This window comes from Salvelinus alpinus, chromosome 13 (assembly GCF_045679555.1).
Source record: "Salvelinus alpinus chromosome 13, SLU_Salpinus.1, whole genome shotgun sequence".
In the NCBI taxonomy this organism is placed as follows: domain Eukaryota; kingdom Metazoa; phylum Chordata; class Actinopteri; order Salmoniformes; family Salmonidae; genus Salvelinus; species Salvelinus alpinus.
Window position 1 is genome coordinate 43,680,956 of NC_092098.1, and position 22,077 is coordinate 43,703,032.

Genomic DNA, 22,077 nt, shown 5'->3' on the forward strand with positions numbered 1-22,077 from the left:
TACCATGTGATTACAATGGGTTCCCCTGTGCTAGTACCATGTGATTACAATGGGTTCTCCTGCTAGTACCATGTGATTACAATGGGTTCCCCTGCTAGTACCATGTGATTACAATGGGTTCCCCTGTGCTAGTACCATGTGATTACAATGGGTTCTCCTGCTAGTACCATGTGATTACAATGGGTTCCCCTGTGCTAGTACCATGTAATTACAATGGGTTCTCCTGCTAGTACCACATGATTACAATGGGTTCCCCTGTGCTAGTACCATGTGATTACAATGGGTTCCCCTGTGCTAGTACCATGTGATTACAATGGGTTCCCCTGCTAGTACCATGTAATTACAATGAGTTCTCCTGCTAGTACAACGTGATTACAATGGGTTCCCCTGTGCTAGTACCATGTGATTACAATGGGTTCCCCTGTGCTAGTACCATGTGATTACAATGGGTTCCCCTGCTAGTACCATGTGATTACAATGGGTTCCCCTGCTAGTACCATGTGATTACAATGGGTTCCCCTGCTAGTACCATGTGATTACAATGGGTTCCCCTGTGCTAGTACCATGTGTTCCCCTGTGCTAGTACCATGTGATTACAATGGGTTCCCCTGTGCTAGTACCATGTGATTACAATGGGTTATCCTGCTAGTACCATGTGATTACAATGGGTTCCCCTGTGCTAGTACCATGTGATTACAATGGGTTCCCCTGTGCTAGTACCATGTAATTACAATGGGTTCTCCTGCTAGTACCACGTGATTACAATGGGTTCCCCTGTGCTAGTACCATGTGATTACAATGGGTTCCCCTGCTAGTACCATGTGATTACAATGGGTTCCCCTGCTAGTACCATGTGATTACAATGGGTTCCCCTGTGCTAGTACCATGTGATTACAATGGGTTCTCCTGCTAGTACCATGTGATTACAATGGGTTCCCCTGCTAGTACCATGTGATTACAATGGGTTCCCCTGTGCTAGTACCATGTGATTACAATGGGTTCTCCTGCTAGTACCATGTGATTACAATGGGTTCCCCTGCTAGTACCATGTGATTACAATGGGTTCCCCTGTGCTAGTACCATGTGTTCCCCTGTGCTAGTACCATGTGATTACAATGGGTTCCCCTGTGCTAGTACCATGTGATTACAATGGGTTATCCTGCTAGTACCATGTGATTACAATGGGTTCCCCTGTGCTAGTACCATGTGATTACAATCGGTTCCCCTGTGCTAGTACCATGTGATTACAATGGGTTCCCTGTGCTAGTACCATGTGATTACAATGGGTTCCCTGTGCTAGTACCATGTGATTACAATGGGCTCCCTGTGCTAGTACCATGTGATTACAATGGGTTCCCCTGCTAGTACCATGTGATTACAATGGGTTCCCCTGCTAGTACCATATGATTACAATGGGTTCCCCTGCTAGTACCATGTGATTACAATGGGTTCTCCTGTGCTAGTACCATGTGATTACAATGGGTTCCCCTGCTACTACCATGTGATTACAATGGGTTCCCCTGTGCTAGTACCATGTGATTACAATGGGTTCTCCTGCTAGTACCATGTGATTACAATGGGTTCCCCTGCTAGTACCATGTGATTACAATGGGTTCCCCTGTGCTAGTACCATGTGTTCCCCTGTGCTAGTACCATGTGATTACAATGGGTTCCCCTGTGCTAGTACCATGTGATTACAATGGGTTATCCTGCTAGTACCATGTGATTACAATGGGTTCCCCTGTGCTAGTACCATGTGATTACAATCGGTTCCCCTGTGCTAGTACCATGTGATTACAATGGGTTCCCTGTGCTAGTACCATGTGATTACAATGGGTTCCCTGTGCTAGTACCATGTGATTACAATGGGCTCCCTGTGCTAGTACCATGTGATTACAATGGGTTCCCCTGCTAGTACCATGTGATTACAATGGGTTCCCCTGCTAGTACCATATGATTACAATGGGTTCCCCTGCTAGTACCATGTGATTACAATGGGTTCCCCTGCTAGTACCATGTGATTACAATGGGTTCTCCTGCTAGTACCATATGATTACAATGGGTTCCCCTGCTAGTACCATGTGATTACAATTGGTTCTCCTGCTAGTACCATGTGATTACAATGGGTTCTCCTGCTAGTACCATGTGATTACAATGGGTTCCCCTGCTAGTACCATGTGATTACAATGGGTTCCCCTGCTAGTACCATGTGATTACAATGGGTTCCCCTGTGCTAGTACCATGTGATTACAATGGGTTCCCCTGTGCTAGTACCATGTGATTACAATGGGTTCCCCTGCTAGTACCATGTGATTACAATGGGTTCTCCTGCTAGTACCATGTGATTACAATGGGTTCCCCTGCTAGTACCATGTGATTACAATGGGTTCCCCTGCTAGTACCATGTGATTACAATGATCCGTTTCTTGTTTCAGTACTATACCTTTTTTTGACTTTTGACTTTGTATAATCAAGAAACCTCCGTGTCTGTTCTAACTTGTTCTTATTATGGGATGGCAGAAAGCGAAACAGAAGGAGGAGATAAGAGAAGTAAAACCTCTTGAGCAAGTTTGAGAGTGACCACTGTTTCAGTTGAGCTTGGGGAAGTGGAAAACCCCGGCCCATATGCAATCCGAGCAGACACAACTTGTCAATGACCCCTACATGGTATGAAAGCATTTTCCGTTGTTTCCACTCATAGCCCCTGACATCCTGTATACGAATGTAAAAAATTCAGATTTTGTTATTGATAAGCACCTAAATTGGAACGTAGTGGCTATACAGTAACATGCTACACATGACATCAGAGCTCTGGCTCTGTGCTTCACAGCGCTGTATGGGATTTGACTGACAGACATTATAAACTTGAGCACAGAGTACGACAAGACGCCGCCCCATCCCTGCTGCTAAATTGGGTTACTTTTGCACATTTGTTGTCTGAGATGGAAATACTGTAAACTGAGGAAGAGTCGATGTGTTCTGAAAGATGAGACGTTGAGGATTGTAATAAATACCTCTGATGTCATACAAGCAAACCACACAGCCAAGTCCAAATGTGCACTTCACATTTCCATATTTGACAACGCATGTCATTTCCAGTATCAAAAGCACCTTACAGTTGAGTCATAAAGGTGCATTGACATTAGGAACTGTGTGTAAACACTTGGAAACAGTTAGACCTCTCACTCAAACCCTTGTCATCCCTTTTTCTTATCTTGCACGTACTCCAAAATGTCAATGAAAATTCTTATCATGTTACTGAACGTTTCCAGAGTATTTTCAGATTTCGTTATTGACAAATGCTGTGAAAAGTACAGTAAATGTAAAATTCACATGAAATCAACAGTGTAATTTGGATTCAGTCGTGTGTCAGTTGTGTCCTCACCTTTGGTCTGACAACATTCTCTCCAGTGTTCTCTTTCAATAGTGATGGTCATGCATATGCTTTTTATAGTTCTTCTACTAGAAACATTACAATTTGGCCTTATCCATATAGACCAATTTTGACGAGGTGAGGGGTTAAACAGTAAGTCTGGAATGCTAATGCTAGTGGCTAATGGACATAAGAATAGTTCTTTGTCTGATGAGTGCCTGAGTTAGGCATGATGTACGTTATATAGTCTAGTACCACACAACGAGCATACTGGTCTAACATTCTTAATAGAAAACACAAATTCAACATGATGACGTTATCGTCAAAATAATGACGATAATCATTGTTACAGTGCTCTCTTGCTAAATAGATGTTATCTTTAACCAGATAAAGCTGTATAAATAAAGGTTTAATAAATTAATCAGATATGTTTACAATGGACAAGAGGAAGACATTTTAGGCGGGCACTGAGAAAGGCCTCCATACCTTCATGTAGGAAGGTGAGGTCCTTCTTGACGACAGGGAACAGGGGGATGATGGGAGGCTGCATGCTCTGGCTGCTCAGGACATTGCGGTACTTGGCCATGTTCCTGGATGGGTCAAAGATGTCCTGCAGGTCCTGGAACAGCTTATCGTACTTACTGGGAAGCCTCTCCCACGACGACCTGAGACGAGCTATTGGAGCCAGATTCAGACCACTGTAGGGGAGGAGACGAGGGTGAGAGTTCAGGGGTTGGGTTCAGATTATTATGGCAAAAAACTAAAAAAACACTAGGCCACTCTTGAACGTTTGAAACTAGATAGAAAGTGTGTTGATAAATGGACCTATAAGTTCTCAAATAACTGCCGTTTTTCTGGCCCGCAAATTGCTTTGGACAAACAAACCGGTCTGTAAAGAAATCTGTGCTGCCCTCTGCTGAATTATGAAATCCCGACGTGGCCCTGGAGACTAAATTATTGCCCCCCAACTCCCCGGGCTAGCCGGACAGATGACCACTCCACTGTCCAGCCCAGCACCCAGACACAACATGCACACTGTACAGAGACGCATTTCATGGAATACAGAAGTGAAAGCTGAAAGCAATGTGCACCACTTTGGGGAATGAAACATTATCATAATTAAGGAGTCTTTTTGGTTGAGTGTACACACATTCACTCACAACAAAACATGCAATCCAAAAACCATAATTCTTCAGTGTTTGTTTCCTCATTTCCTCAATGTAGCCCTGTGGCTGTGTGCCCTCAGAGCAGCTTCATTTAGAGATGCTAATTATGACTTGCATTTCCTCCTTCTCCTCCCTCCCCCCTCCCCTGGCAGCGCTGCTCTAGAATGAGTCCCCTCATTGTTCTCTGCTCTGAAGTGGAATCTCCAGCCAGTCAGTCAGCCAGCCAGCCAGCCAGGGAAATGACTGATCTGACTGATCTACAGTGGGATTGAGAATGACTCATTACACATTGGAGGACAGACAGTAGGGAAGACACACACAGCTCCCTGAGGATATATATAGTAATACAAAGCCGAACCATAGAAGGCTGAGCTAACAAAATAACAACACATAAATGTAATAACTGTACATTTTGACAAGCAATAAGTAGAAGGAATAGATATTTTGACTGTGGGCACACTGATGGAATGAACTGCTTGAATGGAACCAGATTGAGACTAGAACAGGGAGTGTGGGACAGGTCTCCTGGGTTCTAGCCAGGCAAACCCTACAGTGGTCTGAATGTTGGTAGGCCGTCACTGTAAATAAGAATTTGTTCTTAACTGACTTGCCTAGTTAAATTAAATAAACAAAAATAAAAACACATCTGCTGGTAGCAACAATGGAAGCGAGGATAAACCCACCTGATGATGGCGAACATGGAGTTGAAGTTCTTGCACTCTCTACAGTGCAGGGCGATCTTAATAAAGTGTTTGATGGTCTTCATCCTCTTCATGGTGTTGGGCTCTCTCAGGATCTCCGTGGCGACCCAGAAGGTCTCCTGGTTGATGACTTCCTCAAACTGCTTGAGGTGTGTCTGTTGGAGCCCCCCCGAGGAGTCCAGCAGCTTGAAGAGGTCATCTATGTACTGAGTGGACTCAATGTTACGGAACAGCTCAAAGTCCCTCATGGAGAGCTGGGCGGCCACCTGAACAACAACAACAATGTTATTAATACATACAGAGAGGATCTAGTTCTGTATACAAACACCAAACACACACACCTCCACGGTGCTGAGCTGGAGCAGGGTGATGTGACTCTCCTTCAGCAGCTCCTGGGCGTCATCGTCTGAACACAACGTCTCCGTCTCCATGTTGTTCTTCAGGTAGTACCTGGGGACGAGGAGACCAGATATTAGGGGTTAGTCGTGTACTGAGGATAATACCAGACAGACATCAGAAAACGTTGTGTTGTTTACAAAGCAGATAACATTTAATGACAAATGAGTCATTATTATATTCATCATTAGAAAATGTATAACCAAAATACCACCATTCATTGTATGTATTGTGTGTATATTATGTAAACTCCCTGGTCAACACCAACAGGGCAGCAGCAGCATGAAAATGCTGGCCAGAGTGGTCCTGGCCCCAACAGTGGTGAGACATTTAGGCCATACATTTCTCCCTGGGTGGGTGAGACATTTGGCCATACATTTCTCCCTGGGTGGGCAAGACATTTAGCCATACATTTCTCCCTGGGTGGGTGAGACATTTGGCCATACATTTCTCCCTGGGTGGGCGAGACATTTGGCCATACATTTCTCCCTGGGTGGGCGAGACATTTTAGCCATACATTTCTCCCTGGGTGGGCGAGACATTTGGCCATACATTTCTCCCTGGGTGGGCGAGACATTTTAGCCATACATTTTTCCCTGGGTGGGCGAGACATTTGGCCATACATTTCTCCCTGGGTGGGCGAGACATTTAGGCCATACATTTCTCCCTGGGTGGGCGAGACATTTAGGCCATACATTTCTCCCTGGGTGGGTGAGACATTTAGCCATACATTTCTCCCTGGGTGGGCAAGACATTTGGCCATACATTTCTCCCTGGGTAGGCGAGACATTTAGGCCATACATTTCTCCCTGGGTGGGCAAGACATTTAGCCATACATTTCTCCCTGGGTGGGCAAGACATTTAGCCATACATTTCTCCCTGGGTGGGTGAGACATTTAGCCATACATTTCTCCCTGGGTGGGCAAGACATTTGGCCATACATTTCTCCCTGGGTGGGTGAGACATTTAGCCATACATTTCTCCCTGGGTGGGGGAGACATTTAGCCATACATTTCTCCCTGGGTGGGTGAGACATTTGGCCAAACATTTCTCCCTGGGTGGGTGAGACATTTAGGCCATACATTTCTCCCTGGGTGGGCGAGACATTTAGGCCATACATTTCTCCCTGGGTGGGTGAGACATTTGGCCATACATTTCTCCCTGGGTGGGCGAGACATTTTAGCCATACATTTCTCCCTGGGTGGGTGAGACATTTGGCCATACATTTCTCCCTGGGTAGGCAAGACATTTGGCCATACATTTCTCCCTGGGTGGGTGAGACATTTGGCCATACATTTCTCCCTGGGTGGGTGAGACATTTGGCCATACATTTCTCCCTGGGTGGGTGAGACATTTGGCCATACATTTCTCCCTGGGTGGGTGAGACATTTTGGCCTGATGCCCTTTTCTGGGAGAGCGTCCAAGAGCAGCACATTGGACTAGTGGTGTTTAATGGAGCCATAATGTGTCTATAGCCCTGCCAATGCCTTCAGGAATGGGATAAATAAGTGATGGGTAGAGGGGGCTGTGGTTCTGCTGGCTGGATCCACTGGCCCCCTGTAAGGAGAGGAGGCTGGGGCCCTGCTGGCTGGATCCACTGGCCCCCTGTAAGGAGAGGAGGCTGGGGCCCTGCTGGCTGGATCCTTTGTCCTGCTGCATGAAGAGGGGGCTGGGGCCCTGCTGGCTGGATCCACTGGCCCCCTGTAAGGAGAGGAGGCCGGGGCCCTGCTGGCTGGATCCACTGGCCCCCTGTAAGGAGAGGAGGCTGGGGCCCTGCTGGCTGGATCCTTTGTCCTGCTGGATGGAGAGGGGGCTGGGGCCCTGCTGGCTGGATCCTTTGTCCTGCTGCATGGCGAGGGGGCTGGGGCCCTGCTGGCTGGATCCTTTGTCCTGCTGGATGGAGAGGGGGCTGGGGCCCTGCTGGCTGGATCCTTTGTCCTGCTGGATGGAGAGGGGGCTGGGGCCCTGCTGGCTGGATCCTTTGTCCTGCTGGATGGAGAGGGGGCTGGGGCTCTGCTGGCTGGATATACTGGCCCCCTGGGAGGAGAGGGGGCTGGGGCTAGAGCTGAGGCAGGACCTAGGGCTAGCTCTGGCTGGGGAGACTGTCCTGGCTAGATGGCTGTATGGGCTTGACAGGGGGCACTGAGTGAGTACTGGGTGGTTTCTGTTGGCTAAGCTTGTGTATCTCTGACCCAGTCATAATTATTTTTTATTTTTTTAAATCTTTATTTAACTAGGCAAGTCAGTTAAGAACAAATTCTTATTTACAATGACAGCCTCCTGGGGGAAACAGTGGGTTTAGTGCCTTGTTCAGGGGCAGAACAAAATATATATATATATTCTTTTTTACCTTGTCAGCTTGGGGATTCAATGCTCTAACCACTAGGCTACCTGCCGCCCCAATCCATATCAACTGGTCCTTTGTAGTTCAGTTGGTAGAGCATGGCACTTGCAACGCCAGAGTAGTGGGTTGGATTCCCGGGACTACCCATATGTAAAATGTATGCAGCATGACTAAGTCGGGTAAAAGCGTCTGCTAAAAGGCATATACACTGAGTGGACAAAACATTAAGAACACCTGCTCTTTCCATGACAGACTGACCAGCTGAATCCAGGTGAAACCTATGATCCCTTATTGATGTCACTTGTTAAATCCACTTCAATCAGTGTAGATGAAGGGGAGGAGACAGGTTAAAAAAAGGATTTGCAAGCCTTGAGACAATTGAGACATGGATTGTGTATATGTACCATTCAGAGGGTGAATGGGCAAGACAAAAGATCGAAGTGCCTTTGAACGAGGTATGGTAGTAGGTGACAGCCGTTGTGTCAAGAACTGGAAGGCTGCTGAGTTTTTCATGCTCAACAGTTTCTTGTGTGTATCTTCCGCTTCCATTGTCTAGCCTTATGCTGCTCTACTTTGGCTGCTACCTGGCGCCAAGGGGCCGTCCATTACCCATAAGGCACCAGGGCTCTGTGTGCTGCCCGCTTAAGGGGGACAGAGGGAGAGGAGCAGGACAGAGGGAGAGGAGCGGGGCCGGGGGGAACGGAGAAGAACGGGGCCGGGGGGAACGGAGAGGAGCGGGGCCGGGGGGAACAGAGAGGAGCGGGGCCGGACGGAACAGAGAGGAGCGGGGCCGGGGGGAACAGAGAGGAGCGGGGGGAACAGAGAGGAGCGGGCGGAACGGAGAGGAGCGGGGAGAACGGAGAGGAGCGGGCGGAACGGAGAGGAGCGGGGGGAACGGAGAGGAGCGGGGGGAACGGAGAGGAGCGGGCGGAACGGAGAGGAGCGGGCGGAACGGAGAGGAGCGGGCGGAACGGAGAGGAGCGGGCGGAACGGAGAGGAGAGGAGCGGGCGGAACGGAGAGGAGCGGGCGGAACGGAGAGGAGCGGGCGGAACAGAGAGGAGCAGGGGGGACAGGAGCAGAGGCAGCCATTTTAGCTGAGGCGCTCTGAGAGGGAAGGAAGAAGGGGAGATGGGGAGGCTATGCTGTCCCTCCCTGTCTCACTACAATCTAACCCATTTTCAGACCTGAGGGGAACCAAGGTGGAAGAAGTTGCATCAAACCACTGATACAGGGTCAGATCATCTTCTCCCATTTTCTATCCCCCTAATGGTTGATCGTTAGGATTGGGGTGGGATAATCTGATCCTAGATCTGTATTTTTCTTACCTGCCATTGAGCTGGATGCGGTCAGCCAGCTTAGAAAGCTGGTCAGGTAGCCTGCGTTGTTTGAGGACGCCCTCGGGACTGACAGACACCTCACAGAGGGAGTAGGTCTCCGAGGCTGCGATAAGGCCAAACTCGTTGACCACATGACTGACCACGTCCTTGGCCGTGGTGTCCTTACTGATGATAATGTAACAGCTCTGCTGGTCAGCCTTGAACACCCGGATCACCTGGTCTGGAATGTCTAACAGATGGAGGAGAAGAACAGGATTGAAGAGTTATGGTGGAATAAGAACACAAACGATTCCTCTATATCGTGCACTACTTTAGACCAGACCCACAGAGCGCTGGTGAAAAGTAGTGCACTGTAATAGTTCCATCTGTGACAGAGACATCTTTATTCAGCAGTATATGTTGAAGATGTCCAATACATAAACAGAAGCATCACTTTAAACGCATTCAAAACAAGAAAAAAAGTTAACCATCAAAATGTTGCAAACGATGTATCTAAATCAGGGGAGCCCAATAGAGACTGTGGGCAATGGTGCCCTGAGGACACCAATGTCCTCTATACAACAACTTCAAGATAAAGATAAACTAGAAGACAGCTATAAATACACGACATCAGGTTAGTACAAGTTATAATAGTCAACTGAAACAATTGCACACTTCAGTGAACTCATTTAACAGTTTTAAAAACTGTTCTATCGGCACCAGGGAACCCAGGTGGAATTTGTTTTGTAAAGTTTTCCCTGTGGCGCGTTAAAACTAAAGGTGGATTTACCAAACTTCAAGAGTTAACCAACCCTGTGAACGGGTCTGATATCTTGTGTTTTTCTTTTTCAACAGGGAAGTGAGGTATGATGGAAGCTTGTGGAACAGAGCTTAGTAAACAAGAAGGGAGTAATGAAGTGATCTAAGGGACTTTAGTGAGGTCCAGCCATAGGCAAGAACTGGCAGGAAAGTTGACTGCACAATCTGCTTCCTGCTGTTCAAGGAGAGGCAAGATCTATTTCTTAAAAAGAAACCCACTTTAAATCTTAGCTCTTAACTAGCTCATCAGTATGTTTTTTTAACGTTAGCTCTTTATCAGTCCAAATGACCAAAAGTAAGCAAACAACCCTTGTGGTTAAAAGATATGCATGTAAGATGCATTTCCCAGTACGTCAAAGGGAACAAGAACTTCATACTTGCTCTGCCTGCACACAAAAGTGGTTGTGGTCCATTACACACACATCAGCAGGGTAAAACAATGAGGCATGAATAGTGGAGGATGAGAAGTGGTATGGGAAGAGGGGAGGTGAAGGCTGGAATAAAGGCATCCCACCGGCAGTAGATAGTGTTTATGGCTGTCTGGGAGCAGTCATGCAGGGAGTCTAATGACAGAAAGAGAGACATCACTTCAAGAGGTAAACATAAATGTGGAACGGTCCTATGTGACAGACGACTAACAGCGCACTGCTCCCTCCCTCCCCTGTAGATTGAAGCGTGCTCAATGGACTGAGACACCGTCCTTATGGTAGCTATGTGCTCCTTAGTGGTGTTTCCCCTCACACTGGCTGGGCACATAACTAGAACCCTCATCACTATTACAGCAGCAAGATTAGCAGAAACACTAATCACTGAGCCACACCAATAACGCTGCTGCAGATGTCTAAATATTATATTGCAGTGTAAAGCCGTGCCATTACCAATCATTTTCAACCTACTCAAACTAAAAAGGGGAGTTGAGATCAAAATAAGGCTCATTAGCGATGATTCGTGCTTAGGGTCTTCAGCAATCACAGGGTTCTCCTTTTTAACAAGGCGGTGCTGCTGAGTTTTTGAACAACTGTAACTGACTGCCATTTCCTGCAATCTAGTATGACTGTATGATAACAAAAAGTAAAAAAATACAATTTGTATACAAAATGGTGTCGCAGCCAGTCCACAAGGTGCCTCTCTTACATCATTTGGGGAGAACCCTCAATCATTTATTGTCCTATCATATGTAATCATTATCTTTACCCTCCACCTGACAGGACTAATACAGACCGAACCGGATGACAGCTGTGCCTCTCTGGTCAGGTGATTAACCAATCATTGATGGAGTCATGAGAGAGACAGAGTATAAACAGGGAAAACCTCCTGGCTCTCGGGTTCCTACTAACCCAATGCCCCCCAGGCCTGTGTCCCGCTCACCGTCACAGATCCACTAGATGTAGATCCCAGCTACAGCAGCAACAGTAGACAGGGGCAGAGCACCACAGCTAGAAGAGCGTGCAGGACAGGGTACTTCAACATGAAGCTAGGGCTCCTTTAACAAACACACCCAGCCATCACTAAGAATAGGTGCCAATTAACTGAACTACGTTTGACCAGGTCTCATAAGGTTCTTTTTAAAAGTAGAGCACTATGTAGGGAACCGGGTGCCATTTGGGACGAAGCCGGAGAATACCACGCAGAGTCCAACTTAGACTGAGGTTCAGGACATACGACACAGAGAGAGACGCAACTCAAAAGCTCATAAAAGAAGGGGGGAAGGAAACTAGAAAGAGTAAACCAAACGTCTCTAAAACAAACAGCCCAAATGATTCCATTCCAAGAAACCACCTAGATACTTCCAGTGAAAGCCCACGGCTGGGGAAGCAGAGAGAAGAGAAGAAGAGCGAGAGTGAGAACAGTGGTTGGAAATATAAAACGGAGGATTAGAATGGTAGCTTTTTCCTGTGCGTCATTGTGGGAGAAGTCAGCGGGGCAGAAGGACTTGTGTCATGGCTTTCACTAAAGCATCTGTTTACAATCAGATCAGTGTACTGGAGAGAGGGAGGGAGGGCACAGTGTGTGTGTGAAAACAGAGAGCGGAGATCTGAGTCTGCCACAGTGACTCTAGGCTTTATGCACACACAGTACAAACACAGGAGTCCCCAGGCAAGCCTTCTTACACTCTACCAAAGGCCTAAAAGAATAACACCTGAACTCCAAACGCCAGTTTCACTGATCCCATCTCAATCTAATTTGAAGCCTTTGGGAGGGATTACTCTGCACTTCTCTCTGAACATCCCCTCTACCTATCCAAATATATGGATGAGCAATGACCGAACGCCATAGACGAGATGCAATAGATGGTGTAAAATACAGTATATACATCTGGGATGAGAAGTGCAAGATATGCAAACATCATTATTCATCTCTGAAGCTGGAGTCTTATATCGCCCTCTCTAACTTTCAGCATCAGCTGTCAGAGCAGCTTACCGATCACTGTACCTGTACACAGCCAATCTGTAAATAGCACACCAGACTACCTCATCCCCATATTATTACTTACCCTCTTGCTCTTTTGCACCCCAGTATCTCTACTTGCACATCATCATCTGCACACCTATCACTCCAGTGTTAATGCTAAATTTTAATTATTTTCGCCTCTATGCCCTATTTATTGCCTACCTCCCTACATTTGCACAAACTGTACATAGATGTTTCTATTGTGTTATTGACTGTACGTTTGTTGATGTGTAACTGTGTTGTTGTTTTTGTCGCACTGCTTTGCTTTATCTTGGCCAGGTCGCAGTTGTAAATGAGAACTTGTTCTCAACTGGCCTACCTGGTTAAATAAAGGTTAAATATTTTTTTTTAAATACAATTAAAGTGGCATTAATAAAGTGACTAGTTATCCATTTGTTAAAGTGGCCAATGATGTCAAGTCTATGTAGGCAGCTGCCTCTGTGTTAGTGATGGCTGTTTAACAGTCTGATGGCCTTGAGATTGAAAAATAGCTTCTGTCTCTCGGTCCCAGCGTTGATGCACCTGTAATGACCTCGCCTTCTGCATGGTAACGGAGTGAACAGGTAGTGGCTCGGGTGGTTGTTGTCCTTGATGATCTTTTTGGCCTTCATGTAACATCGGGTGCTGTAGGTGTCCTGGAGGGCAGGTAGTTTGCCCCTGGTGATGCGTTGTGCAGAACGCACCACCCTCTGGAGAGCCCTGCGATTGAGGGTGGTGCAGTTGCCGTACCAGAAGGTGATACAGCCCGACAGGATGCTCTCGATTCCGCATCTGTAAATGTTTGTGAGGGTTTTGGGTGACAAGCCACATTTCTTCAGCCTCCTGAGGTTGATGAGGCGCTGTTGCACCTTCTTTACCACGCTGTCTGTGTGGGTGGACCATTTCAGTTTGTCAGTGATGTGTACGCAGAGGAACTTGAAACTTTCAACCTTCTCCACTGCTGTCCCATCGATGTGGAGAGGGGGCTGCTCCCTCTGTTGTTTCCTGAAGTCCACAATCATCTCCTTTGTTTAGTTGACGTTGAGTGAGAGGTTGTTTTCCTGACACCATACTCCGAGTGCCCTCACCTCCTCCCTGTAGGCTGTCTCGTCGTTGTTGGCAATCAAGGCTACTACTGTTGTGTCGTCTGCAAACTTGATGATCGAGTTGGAGGCCTGCATGGCCATGCAGTCAAGGGTGAACAGGGAGTACAGGAGGGGGCTGAGCATGCACCCTTGTGGGGCCCCAGTGCTGAGCGAAGTGGAGATATTGTTTCCTACCTTCACCACCTGGGGGCAGCCCGTCAGGAAGTCCAGGACCCAATCGAGGGGGGGCAGAAGGGGAAAGGAGGATGAGGGGGAGGAGGAGGAGGAAGAGGAGAAGGATCAGGGGGGAGCAGGAGGAGAAGGATGAGGGGGGAGAAGAAGAATGAGGAGGAAGAGGAGGGGGAGAAGAGGGGGCAGTGATGTATTGGGCCTGCAGACTGTAGAGTGGGCCCTCTGGCCGCGTTGCATTGCAAATGGTCGAAGAGCATAAATCAAAACCATACTCTCCCCTCCACTCTACCCCCTCTCCCTGGGGAGGCCGCTTAGTTAATTCATGAATTATGGGGTCTGAAATCTGTCCGGGACAAAACTGACTATAATTGTTCAGGGTTTAATCTCTTTCATATGGCTCTAAATTCTATTTAATGTCCAAGCTCTTGAAATAGAAAGGCTTGAGAGACACAGATAGGAGAAGCAGACCACCTGTGTGTGTGTGAAGGGCTCATATGATTCATTCTGTGATTAACATGAGGGATTGAGTTTCTCCACTGGCTAAGCAGGAAGCACTTTCTATCTCTGTGAGAAGTGTTGCTCCATGAGTAATGACTGCTGTATTCCCACTGCACAGCTCCAGTTTAATGCCTATAGAAACCAGTCTGAAGAGGAGATACACTTCAAAAATGAACAAGATAAACACTTATGTAAAGTGTGCCGATGTTCAATTGTTAATTGACTCAGTGTAGTTGTGAGCAGTAGTCACTACCCAAACCATGATCACAATGCATAATGGAGATGGTCTGGTGAACATGACAGTGGTGACATACTGCCCATCGGACTGCCCTGGTAGTGATGAGTGCTCGTGTGTGTGTGTGTGTGTGTGTGTGTGTGTGTGTGTGTGTGTGTGGGTGTGTGGGTGTGTGTGTGTGTGTGTGTGTGTGTGTGTGTGTGTGTGTCTCTCACCTGCTGTGTTGGAGAAGTCCAGCACACTGGTGGCTGGCTGTAGCAGATCAGGACTGCTGGATGACATGCTGCTGCCAGGGATGGGCATGATGGCCACGCTGTGCCTACACTGCTTAGTGCCCACAATGCTGTCATCCTGAGACTGGCCCACGCCGCCATCACTGTGGCAGACAGAGAGAGAGAGAGGGGTTTAGACTGGGTAACACTCATGATGAGGGTATGGATTAAGGAACTCCTGGCACCAGAGCCTAATATGGATCTGCCTGGCCCTATTCAATCTCACTGCATGTGTGGGGCTACCGAGTGGGCCGCGGTCTAAGGCACCGCGTCTCAGTGCTTGAGGCGTCACTACAGACACCATGGTTCGAATCCAGGCTGTATCACAACCGGCCGTGATTGGGAGTCCCATAGGGCGGCACACAATTGGCCCTGTGTCATCCGGGTTTGGCCGGTGTAGGTCGTCATTGTAAATAAGAAGGTAGGGGTTGTCATGACGTTGCCCTCTTTGGGTAAGGCGAGCTCTATTCCCCCCTCCCTCTGCACCAGCCTTTTCTATGCACCATCCCCCTACCTCTGTCTACCATACCCAGGCTGCTGTGGTCAGAAGTCATAAATTCCTAGAGAAGATTCTGCCTCATGGCCAGACAATATAGAGAGAGTGAGTTTTCATAGAGAAAACAAAGGAAATTCTTCCACCTCACAGAACTGGAGGTCCGAACAGTATTTATGTTCTGGAGAATGTATAAAAGATCGGTGAAGAATCCAGCTACGAACTGGTCCGTTTGGTACAATTTTGTGAAACTCATGAGAGACAATAGGGCCACATTACCATAACGCTGTTTATACAATAGCCTCAGTTATGAGGCTTACATCTCATTGTTGTATAAAATGAATGAGTGAGGATGAAACTGTTTTTTAAATTGTGTAATGTGATTTTGGACTGTTTAATGAAGGAAACTCCAATTCCCTAAAAAGTTTCACTAAGTCATTGGCACGCCCCCAGGGGCACAGACAGGATCTGGCATAATGAGACAGCCTTTTCGATGTTCCGTATAAAACCCCCACCTGGGTTTTCTATCACCAGACCGAGCTTACCTCAATTATGAGAGGGCTAAGGGTTGAGAAGAGAACAGTCCCTCTATCACAGAGGGAAATAAGGTTTAAGTAGATTGCTGAATCTTTTAACCATCCCACGTGGTTAAACTCTTATTCTGTCGGTATCGATAGTCTAGAACAAGTCTTTGATATTAATTACCAGTCTGCAGCTAGAAATTCCGTATCATTGAACGCGAAGACCGACAACCGCCGAAACATCTATTCTATAACCACATGAATGAATGTCAGTCTGAACTATCCATTCCAACCACAGCAGATAGAGAGAGGGCGGACAAATTCTCCAACAGAAACAAACTTTTCAACAGAGATCCCGACGACACACTGAGTGTAAATATATTGATTGCAATTATTCAAATCAAATCAAATCAAATCAAATTTATTAGTCACATACACATGGTTAGCAGATGTTAATGCGAGTGTAGCGAAATGCTTGTGCTTCTAGTTCCGACAATGCAGTAATAACAACAAGTAATCTAACCTAACAATTCCGCAACTACTACCTTATACACGCAAGTGTAAAGGGATAAAGAATATGTACATAAAGATATATGAATGAGTGATGGTACAGACGGCATAGGCAAGGTGCAGTAGATGGTATAGAGTACGGTATATACCTATGAGATGAGTACTGTAGGGTATGTAAACATAAAGTGGCATAGTTTAAAGTGGCTAGTGGTCCATGTATTACATAAGATGGCAAGATGCAGTAGATGATATAGAGTACAGTATATACATATACATAAGAGATGTGTAATGTAGGGTATGTAAACATTATATTAGGTGGCATTGTTTAAAGTGGCTGGTGGTAAATTTTTACATAATTTCCATCAATTCCCATTTTTAAGGTGGCTGGAGCTGAGTCAGTTTGTTGGCAGCGGCCGCTAAATGTTAGTGGTGGCTGTTTAACAGTCTGATGGCCTTGAGATAGAAGCTGTTTTTCAGTCTCTCGGTCCCTGCTTGGATGCACCTGTACTGACCTCGCCTTCTGGATGATAGCGGGGTGAACAGGTAGTGGCTTGGGTGGTTGTTGTCCTTGATGATCTTTATGGCCTTCCTGTGACATCGGGTGGTGTAGGTGTCCTGGATTTTTGGTTCCAACCGCCATGTCTGAGACGCAGAGAAGGTGAACGGATGATCTCTGTATGTGTGGTTCCCATCGTGAAGCATGGAGGAGGAAGTGTGATGGTGTGGGGGTGCTTTGCTGGTGACACTGTTGATGATTGTTTTAGAATTCAAGGCACACTTAACCAGCATGTCTACCACAGCATTCTGCAGCGATTCGCCATCCCATCTGGTTTGTACTAAGTGGGACTATCATTTGATTTTCAACAGGACAATGACCCAACACACCTCCAGGCTGTGTAAGGGATATTTTACCAAGAAGGAGAGTGATGGAATGCTGCATCAGATGACCTGGCCCCACAATCACCCGCCCTCAATTCAATTGAGATGTTTTGGGATGAGTTGGACCGCAGAGTGAAGGAAAAGCAGCCAACAAGTACTCAGCATATGTGGGAACTCCTTCAAGAGTATTGGGAAAAGCATTCCTCAAGAAGCTGGTCAAGAGAATCCCAAGAGTGTGCAAAGCTGTCATCAATCTCATTCATCAAAGTATTTTGATTTGTTTAACACTTTTTTGGTTACTACATGATTCCATAAGTGTTATTTCATAGTTTTGATGTCTTCACTATTATTCTACAATGTAGAAAATAGTAAAAATAAATAAAAACCCTTGAATAAGTAGGTGTGTCCAAACTTTTGACTGGTAGAGTATATTTGTAAAGCCTCTAATATACATTTCCACTGTCATCATCAGGAAAGCCCCGGGACACTGTCTGCTTTTGACAAACGGCCCATATATTTACTTAAACACTTATTATCAAATGCAGATAATGAGTATAAGAAGTCGAGCTGAAGAGATGACACACACCCACACCCTGCCTATCCCTTGCAGTCATCTCACCAAATCACCACCACCTGCGTCCAGCTCAAACTACCTAGTCTATTAGCTCTATTAGCTGAATCCCAGTAAATCCGCTGGTTGGTCAACATATGATCCAACAGAAAATCCAGGTAGTCCTCACACTGTGCTACTGTAGAATACTGCAGACAGGAGAGAGTAGCCTGCATCCCTGACCTTCCTCTTCACATCAGAAAAGGCTCATGCTTCAATTAGCACACCAGTGGAATAAAGACCTGTGCTTGCCCTGTACTTTCTTCACCACTGTTACCTAAACTAACCATGTGTCACAAACGGCACACTATCCCCTATGGGCCCTGGTCAAAAGTAGTACGCTAGATGGGGAATAGGGTGTCATTTGGTAGAGCGAAGAGGACATTTTCCATCTCATCAGCAGCCTATTGAGACGACAGCATAAAGCCATGCATCAGAAGTGACTGACGTCTTAAATCATACTGACTTAACTACCCGTGCACTAAGAACAACCTCACATGAAGCTGTTGATGAAGTTTACCATAGTCGCTAGCTACTAGCATCCCTGCAGTACGGTACTACCACTTTCTATCACATTGTCAGTCCATAGACTACAAATGAAGCCTGGTGCTCCCAAATCAGTGTCCTTCATCTCCACTTTCTTTAACTTCTCTCAGAGTAAACTGAATAAAAAAGGAATTAAAGCATTGTGATGTAGATATAGTTCTTGGTTGGCAGATCAATGGCTTGCGATGCTAAATGGTTTCATGAAATTGCAAATAATTACGCTAAATGACACTTTTTTCCACCCATGGCTGTCTCTTGTCCCTTTGCAGCAGACATGGTGAGCAATATGTCAGGAACATTGAATTGCAATATAATCACAGCATCAAATTAAATACATACAGAATCGTAAGAATCACAATGCATATCGTATCGTGAGGTCTCTGGCAATTCCCAGCCCTAGGTAGGATACTGTAGGGTTATTGTGCCTACCTGAAAGGTTTGGGTGGTAGGATACTGTAGTGTTATTGTGTCTACCTGAAGGGTTTGGGTGGTAGGATACTGTAGTGTTATTGTGTCTACGTGAAGGGTTTGGGTGGTAGTATACTGTAGTGTTATTTGGTCTACCTGAAAGGCTTGGATGGAAGGATACTGTAGTGTTATTGGGTCTACCTGAAAGGCTTGGGTGGTAGGATACTGTAGTGTTATTGTGTCTACCTGAAAGGCTTGGGTGGAAGGATACTGTAGTGTTATTGTGTCTACCTGAAAGGCTTGGGTGGAAGGATACTGTAGTGTTATTGGGTCTACCTGAAAGGCTTGGGCGGTAGGATACTGTAGTGTTATTGTGTCTACCTGAAAGGCTTGGGTGGAAGGATACTGTAGTGTTATTGGGTCTACCTGAAAGGCTTGGGCGGTAGGATACTGTAGTGTTATTGTGTCTACCTGAAAGGCTTGGGTGGAAGGATACTGTAGTGTTATTGGGTCTACCTGAAAGGCTTGGGTGGTAGGATACTGTAGTGTTATTGTGTCTACCTGAAAGGCTTGGGTGGTAGGATGCTGAAGCGGGTCTTCTCCAGCATCTTCCTGATCTTGTTCCGTCCTCCAGACACTGTGTTGGCCTTCATCTTCTTGGTGGCCTTATGGTCTGTGGGGAACTCCATGTCTCCAGGCAGGTCTGGGATAGAGAAGCGGTTACCCTTCTTCTCCTGGATCTTGGGGATGTGGGGACCCCTGTTCATCTTCTCGTGTACGATCCGGCTCAGCAGCTCTTTGAACACTTGGGAGAGGAGGGATAGTAGGTCAACAGCAAGACGCAGTCACAGAACTAGTGGGGGGGGGGGGGGGGGGGGGTGCTGCTGCATTGGAATGCAAATTCATGATAACTATCCCAAAATTCCCAGGTTTCCAGAAATCATGGTTGGAATACTTGGGAAAGTTACACTAATTTTGCAAACCAACACAGGACTAGACCCAGGTACAGACCCAGGTACAGTCATTTTAATTTCAGATGGTCCGGCATCGTTAATGAAATCATCCTATCTTTGGTAAGAGGACAGATTGTACGAACCGAAGATGTTGGTCTTGACTGTGAGGGAGAGGTGTGTGTTGGTCCTCAGGAAGTCCATAGCTTTGACGTAGGAGATGTTCTCAAAGTTCTGACCATTGATCTCCATAATCTCAAGGGGGAAAACAGATCGTTTTGAGTCCACTGCACGTGTTACTGAGCTAACCACAAAGGGCATCTGAACAGCAAACTAAACAGCATGAAATGTATGGAATAAAAACATGGACTTCAAAAAGCAAAAGCAACACAGGAAAAAAAGGCAATAGTAAGAACTTACCTGGTCTCCCCGTTTGAGTCCTGCCTCGGCGGCCTTGCTGCCCTCCTCCACCGACTCCACGAAGATGCCGAAGCCCCTCTCGCTGCCGCCATGCAGGCTGAAGTAGAGCGGGGACTCCCTGGAAGGTTTCTGCAGGGTGATCTGCCTCCACTTGGCCTTGGCTGCACACGCTATGTTCAGCAGCCGCAGGTGACCCTTCATTTTCTCCAGGAACAGATCAGATTTCAACAACCACTCACTCAACTGACCTGGCGAACAGATCTGGTAATGCATGTTCAACCACACAGTTGTTACACTCACAGACAGAGGATCACATGTCTGTCTGACCACAGAGTAATGAGACTTTAGTTTAGTGAAGGTGTGAATGTCTTGAGGTTAAAGTACATTATGTTGCGTACAGGATGCGCCCAAAATGGCACCCTAAACATTATATAGCGCACTACTTTCAACCAGGGCTCATAGTTCTCTGATCAGAAGTATTGCACTATATACAGTAGGGAATAGGGTACCATTTGGGACAAACATTTAGTATAGACACAATATAGGAAAGGTGTTCTTACTGTGGTTTCCAGCAGCTTTTCAAAGTCTTCCAGGAACTGCGTCATGGCCGGGTCACCTTCAAAGTCGTTGAAATGATTGTTCACCCATAACAGCACTATCCGTGTCACCTGCACAGGGAAACACATGGCCGTGAAAGCATATTCAAAAACCTTCAAAAGAGGATCCTGTACATTTCCCCCGCAAAAATCAGCAAGCTTCAATCATCCAACATTCAACTTTAGCTGAGGCTAAAGATATCACAGGAGGTGAGATCACAAAAATATCTGTCTTTGAACTGCAAGGTCTGAAAATATAACTGTAGTATTGTTCCAATCTAAGGAAAGGTCATCTTGGCCCACACTGCTGAAACCACAGCACAGACAGAGCTACAAACAGCAACTCTCTCTCTCTGAGGGGATGGGCCTCTTGATGAGGAAGAATGATTACATGCCAAATGACATCTCCATCAGACTATTGACAGCACAAGAATAATCTTATGTTGAATCAGTTGAGAGTATGTCCACTGGACAAATCCCCCTTCTACCCAAGACCGCTGACCTAGCACAAGTTGTATTGATTACTGTGTAGTACACCCATGCTTCACACAAAGAATCAGGCACACACATAGACACAGTACAGTACAATACACACCGTGTCTCTGAGGCTGTCGACTTTGAACCACTCCAGCAGCTTCTTGCCAACCTCCATGGGGCTGGAGAGGAAGGTGCGGTAGGTGAGGAGGAAGTCTTCGATGTAGGTGGGGTCCACCACTGACGGCTCCTCCACCAGGTGCATGATCAGACGCTGTGGGGTGCCCTGAGTGGATAGACAAACAATCAGGACTGCATTTCAACTGTCAATTCATTTTAATACAACTTTATTAGTCCCGAGTGGCAATACAGACAGCCTTATCACCAAGGAGACCAGAATCATTTTGGACAACTGTATTTAGAAAAATGACAAAAGAAAAAATTGAATTGGGAGAAAGGATGGCACTTATTCAAAGCCAACTTTAGAATAACAAAAATGAATCGCTATGGGAACAGAGTATGTTTTTAGAGGAATTAAAACTAAAGCAGGCAGTTTTCAAACAATTTAAAGACAAGAGACTCCAGAAGTAAGGATCACTACTCAGATCAGCAGCAACACATCTATCGTGTAGCTGTTTGGGGGAGCAGAGGCGTCTTAGAGGAGATGAAGACAAGGAAATCAGTCCATTAGCAGATCAATAACTGGCTGTTTGCAGAGTGTTGAAGATCAAAGGGCTGGACCATAAGACGCATGCAAAAACAAGTGTCTACAGGAGCAACAGCAGAACACGGTGGTAGTCACAGCTAGGTAGTCACAGCTAGGTAGTCACAGCTAGGTAGTC

General features: G+C 46.4%; 1 protein-coding gene across 9 annotated transcripts in view; it reads right to left on the reverse strand.

Annotated features, from left to right (window-relative positions):
* Positions 1–22,077, reverse strand: part of LOC139537745 (rap guanine nucleotide exchange factor 6-like) — a 184,521-nt gene that overhangs the window by 23,925 nt on the left and 138,519 nt on the right. For all 9 annotated transcript variants that reach the window (XM_071339458.1, XM_071339461.1, XM_071339457.1 and 6 more), the window contains 10 exons: positions 21,357–21,521; positions 20,726–20,833; positions 20,166–20,369; positions 19,892–20,000; positions 19,357–19,600; positions 14,772–14,932; positions 9,307–9,547; positions 5,582–5,690; positions 5,223–5,506; positions 3,860–4,071 (listed from right to left, as the gene is read on the reverse strand). In XM_071339458.1, the coding sequence (XP_071195559.1) occupies positions 3,860–4,071; positions 5,223–5,506; positions 5,582–5,690; positions 9,307–9,547; positions 14,772–14,932; positions 19,357–19,600; positions 19,892–20,000; positions 20,166–20,369; positions 20,726–20,833; positions 21,357–21,521 (1,837 nt within the window). The remainder of the gene's footprint in view (positions 1–3,859; positions 4,072–5,222; positions 5,507–5,581; positions 5,691–9,306; positions 9,548–14,771; positions 14,933–19,356; positions 19,601–19,891; positions 20,001–20,165; positions 20,370–20,725; positions 20,834–21,356; positions 21,522–22,077) is intronic.